The sequence below is a fragment of the Pseudophryne corroboree genome, chromosome 1 (genome assembly GCF_028390025.1).
Source record: "Pseudophryne corroboree isolate aPseCor3 chromosome 1, aPseCor3.hap2, whole genome shotgun sequence".
NCBI classification, from domain to species: domain Eukaryota; kingdom Metazoa; phylum Chordata; class Amphibia; order Anura; family Myobatrachidae; genus Pseudophryne; species Pseudophryne corroboree.
The window spans coordinates 428123130-428128904 of record NC_086444.1 but is presented as its reverse complement, the minus strand read 5'-3'; the positions used below and the strand labels follow the sequence as shown (position 1 = coordinate 428128904).

General features: G+C 38.5%; 1 protein-coding gene across 1 annotated transcript; it reads left to right on the top strand.

The window, feature by feature from the left end:
• The first annotated feature begins 3502 nt into the window (after positions 1-3502).
• Positions 3503-4468, top strand: LOC134961504 (olfactory receptor 6F1-like). The gene has a single exon (XM_063941590.1). It carries the CDS (start codon positions 3503-3505, stop codon positions 4466-4468), a length of 966 nt encoding a protein of 321 aa, XP_063797660.1.
• Positions 4469-5775: the final 1307 nt, after the last annotated feature.

Here is a 5775-nt window from a genome sequence, read left to right as displayed (position 1 = left end):
ACTGAAAAATATAGCTATGGACTACTATGGGTGTAGTATGTGATGCTGGCGGTCGGGCTCCCGGCGGCCAGCATACCGGCACCGGAATCCCGACCACCGGCATAACGACAGCTGGGCGAGCACAAATGAGCCCCTTTTGGGCTCACTGCACTCGCAACGCTGCGGGCACGGTGGTGCGCTACACGTGCCACGCTATCTATTCTCCCTCCAGGGGGGTTGTGGACCCCCAAGAGGGAGAAAAGCTGTCGGTATGCCGGCAGTCGGGATTCCGGCGCCGGTATGCTGGTCGTCGGGAGCCCGGCCGCCGGCAAACTGAAGACCACCCGACTACTATAGATTAAAAAGCCAACATTAACGTAAAACAAATTTCCCTTTTCATCTTCCCTTTAAAGTGTTATATTTATATTGAAAAAGCTTTATAAAAGAGTTATTAAACATCCATATATCCATAAAACTAATGTTATAGTTCAGACATATCAAACCTTGGAGAGGGATAAAGTACCAACCAATCAGCTTCTAATTTTTCAGAGTTAGGGGGAGATTAATCAACGCTTATAGAGAGATACATTATTAACATATTAGCTCCTTGCTGACAGTATACAGGCTGTGTTTAAAAATAACAGGAGCTGATTGGTTGTTTGTTTTATTTATTTCCAAGCTTTGATAAATTGCCAACCCACAGCCTGTAAAATGGCAGTTAGACACTGAATGGCTAGTACTTTACAGTATATCTCTCCACTTTATATTGCTCCAAGGTATGATACACCTCCCCTATGGCAAGAATGAAATCTAATTATAGACACAAACTAATTTATTTCCCCAGATCCATCATGCAAACACATGGGATTTCTATTCTATCCCTAAGGTCAACCTTTCATTATTAATTGGCCCTGCAAACTATTGTTAGATGTTGACTAGCAATTAAAGCCTGTCCCTCTGAAAATTCACTGGAAACCTTTAAATTCCAAGTTGATCTTTCAGATTTATTTGCTGGTGTTTGATTGCCTGGATATCATCTTCTATAGATGACTCTACTAAACCAGTTGTTATCCAATATCAACATTTTTCACAGTATATTAATGACTGAACGTACAACAGGTAGAGGGTGTACTTAGTAGTTCCTGCACTGAGCTACTCTATTGCCAAGGTAATTTATTTAATGGGAAGTGAATAAAACATTTTCAATTAGAATAATCAATTAATAATATCTTTGTTTAAATGTACAAAATTTGTGTGTCAGGGGGACCAACACACATTGAACCAGACCTCTGATCAATACAGTTATGGCTACTTCATTCAACCTGACCCATGGCTGCAGCATCTGGTAGAAAAGTCTCATAAAAATGTTTTAAATATTTTCTAAGGGCTCTAGTGCTTAGCGGGTGAAATTTAGGTTCCAGGTTTTTTTTTTACATGTGTACCACTGTATAATGAAAATGTTTTTCTGTTTCCCTTGTTTGGCAATACTAGGTACACCTACATTTGTGTGCATGTATTAAAATTACCCTCTAACCTGCATGAATGTATATGAAACCAGGTGTATGTATTTCATACTTGCCTACCTGACCCTCTCCATGAGGGAGAAAATGCTCTGTTCCTGGACTTGCCTGGTAATGTATGATTGCCATCACCTGTGGTGAGCTAGTTAATTGATAAGAAAGGTGTTTCACCACAGGTGATGGCAATCATACATTACCAGGAAAGTCCAGGAACAGAGCATTTTCTCCCTCATGGAGAGGGTCAGGTAGGCAAGTATGATGTATTTTCATATTTGAAAATACACCTTTTGAAATACATAGTCTACACATTTTATTCTTTACTAATAGCTTTTATAGTATTTAAAATTATTGGAAGCACCATTTGGTGTATACATACCACAGACTGAGAACACTTTATATTGGTTTTTGCTGCAATAGTGTCTATCATACTGACCTTTCTTATAATCATACACTAAGTTACATCAGTCTTCCCTCACCTTATCCTCCCATAATACTTATCTGTGCCTGCATAGAGGTCTTCTCTGCTGGTCTGTCCTCTCTTTGTCAATACAGTGAGAGTCATTGGTGGGGAGGTAAGAAGAGGACGTGCCATTCAATTATCATAACCTACTTAGGGGTCTATTTACTAAGCATTGGATGGAGAAAAAGTGGACAGAGATAAAGTACCAGCCAATCAGCTTCTATCTGCCAAGTTACAGGCTGTGTTTGAAAAATGACAGTTATAAGCTGATTGGTTGGTACTTTATCTCCGTCCACTTTATCTCCATCCAAGGCTTAGTAAATAGACCCCTGTATGTAGTTTGGCTTTGCATATTATATTCTCCTGTTCAATAAATACTGCATAAAACGTTCAGAGAATACTGTCAGATTAAGGAGAACTGTGCTCATTACACAGGATAAGATATGTAGAACTATTGCATGCAATTGGTTAGTTTCACATAAAATATTCTCTTATCAGCTGACCATGCAGCATTACTATTATTATTCATATGTGTACAGATTTATTTCTTTTATGTCTTTTTTTAGCATCTCACTGATAAAAAGAAAATTTGTTGGTGGGGAGGATAAATATATAAGAATATATCACACAAAGGGTTATATTTATGAAGGGGCAGTTTGCAAGTCTTTTTCGCAAAATTTTGAGAAATGTTCTGAGAAATGTTGGCTGGCAAAAGATGCTGCTTCATAAATATACACCAAGGTGTCACCTGGAAGGATTTGGATTAATACAATTATCATAGTCATATTTACTACACAGAATGTAAACTTGTGTATTTACTCTTATTGAATATATATTTAAATCCAAAAGTAATTGATTAACATATTATAATAATGGCATCCAATTGACAGAATTGGAGAAACAGGCAAAAGAAACCCTGACATTGCTAGTACCTAAGATCTCACAGATGACCCAGACAGCTATGGATTATTAGGGCTTCCTTTACTACCAGCCATAATGACCTAGTAAGTATTCCATTTAAGCAAATTAATAGATAAATCACCGGAAATAATGACATAATCCCATAATTTCCCCCCAAAAAACAATTAATATGAATAGCCTTTATTTTAAAATTGAATTTTTTTCCCCCATTAACTGTTGAGTTAAGTATTAAAATGTGAGGAAAAGAAAATGTTGTTAAGAAGAGGAAAAAAAATATCCAATTGCATTTTTAGTCCTAAAGGAAGGTTTCATTATTTATGGATTAATGGTTCCTGGAATTTATTAACAAATGAAAATAATACCCTGTTGGAAATATATCACTTTGAATGTATGGCTATTTAATAATTGCTATTATCAGAACATTTCTGAGTTATGGAAAGTTTGAATGCACTGATATTTCAATAACTGTGTTATGGATAAAAATCTATTATAGAAAACGAAATGAAAAGGGAATGTGTTGATTGCCAGTATCTCTAAAAATACATCTTGTGTAAACTGTTTCTCTGATAGATATTACCTAGCATTTCCTCTCATTACAACTTACAGTACCTCTATGCAGTCAATGAGTTCCCTTGAAAAAAGCGACTTGGGCGGGAATGGAACAGAAGCCATCTTCTTCATTCTGCTTGGCTTCCCTGGAACTTCTCAGATGCAGTTGTTTTACTTTCTTATCTTTCTGATCATTTACATTCTAACGTTGGTGGCCAATCTTCTCATAATATCAGTAGTTAGTCTAAACTCTCATCTGCACATCCCTATGTATTTCTTCCTCAGTAACTTTGCTGTACTGGACACCTGGTGTTCAACTGCTGTCATTCCCAAAACACTTAGCTATCTGATCACCCAGAACAAACTGATTTCTCATGCTGGCTGCCTTACACAACTCTGCTTCGTATTCTCTGTGGGGCCTACTGAATATTTTCTACTTACAGTTATGGCTTATGACCGATATCTTGCAATCTGTTTTCCTTTAAAATATGCAACAATGATGAATAGTCAGATATGCCTTTATTTAGCTATTGGTTCCTGGATGAGTGGTTTTTTCACTGGCTGGACATTGACTCTTCCAACTGCTCTGCTTAATTTTTGTGGACTCAATCTAATTGATCATTTTTTCTGTGATTATATTCCGCTAGTTAAACTGTCTTGTTCTGACACAGCGACTAGTGAGACTGTTTTCTTCTCTTTTGCTTGGGTAGTTGTGCTTAGCTCACTTTGTTTTACATCCGTATCTTATTCCTACATAATTAAGACCATCCTTCGTATTCCATCCAGTCTTGGCCGGCAGAAGGCCTTCTCAACCTGTGCTGCCCACTTAACGGTGGTGATTATATTCTATGGAACTAGCATTTTCATGTATGTACGCCCAAGGGCCTCCTACTTTTCTAACAAAGATAAAATCATATCTTTGTTTTATACTGTTATAACACCACTTTTAAATCCTGTTATATATAGTCTTAGGAACAGAGAATTCAAAAAGGCTATGAAAAAGGTTCACAAAAAACTCTATAAATCAATTTACATTTAGGATAGTTTAGTTTTTTTTATTACATTTATGGTCATAGTAAATAAATTGCAATTAATTTTAATAGCAGTATCCCCTTTTTGAGACAAATATGTACTGCACGCACAGCCATTTTGCAATATCTATAACCAGTATATTGGAGGCAGGACAGAGTGTCAGGAAGTCGAAACAGAGGAGGACAGGATGATGTTAAAAGAAGACAAGTGACATTTTTTCCCATCCTGACAGAATGTTTAATACTAGTATACTAAATACAGCTTATATACTACAAAGACCTGTGTTTATGCATTCATGTAAATATGTAACTCAGGGTCTAATTCATAGTTGTACACTCTTTGCATTGCTGCTGCATTTGTGAACACAGCACAATGTGCAAATATACTGATGTCACAGGAGGCGACTCAGGACAAAAGATGCTCCCTAACAGCATTGCAGATCTGAGCAGGTTGCAGTTAATTCCCTGGTGGTCAGGAAACCGATGCCGGAATCCTGACAGCCGGTGAAATACAGACAGTCGGAATCCCGACAAACATTCGGTATTGCCCATCGGTTGGTGGGTCCACTCCACCAACCAAGGGGGAATATAATATCGCAGCGAGCAAAGTGAGCCACAAGGCTCGAACTGTGGTGAGCGCAGCAAGCCCGCGAGGGGATTCGATGCACCGCTGACGGGATTCCGGCGTCAGTCTCCTGACCGCCAAGATCCCAACCATCGGGAAATCATACTGAATTCATCTGTGCGACCATCTGAATAAGCCTAAACTTGCTCAGAATGACTGCCCAAATTCTAGCGCCAAGGCCAATAAATCTGTGTTAGAAGATTAAGACACTGGCCATGACATGCCCGGAAAGAGAGGATGACATGCCCCGGTTTCTGAAATGGCCACCCTTCACACCCCCAAACAGCTGCATGCCTGTCATTCAGGCATGCATCTTCCCCAACACTGTGACCATTGCCACAGCTGAATGGCAGCACATGCACACTGCGGCTCCGGTGCATGTGCACTCCACCCACCATTGGAGTTATATGAAAGTCATCGGGATTGCATACAACTCTGAATAAGGCCCTTAAGCAAGTTTCAACTATTTTCCCAAAAATGGCTCCTCTTGCAGAGAAACCTTATAATATTTTGATGTTGACATTAAAAAGCCCTTAAAATTAGAAATACTCCTATACATCTCCAATTTTGAAAATGTTGAAGATAAAACAAGTTGTAGCCAATCAGATTGTCAGAGCAGCAGCTCCGATTATTTTAGGACATAACTGTAATAATTGATCTGTCCACTTGTGTGATTATGTTAGTGAGCAA

Excerpts from the sequence above, each read along its gene's own strand:
- LOC134961504 (XM_063941590.1), top strand. The coding sequence starts at position 3,503 with ATGAGTTCCCTTGAAAAAAGCGACTTGGGCGGGAATGGAACAGAAGCC.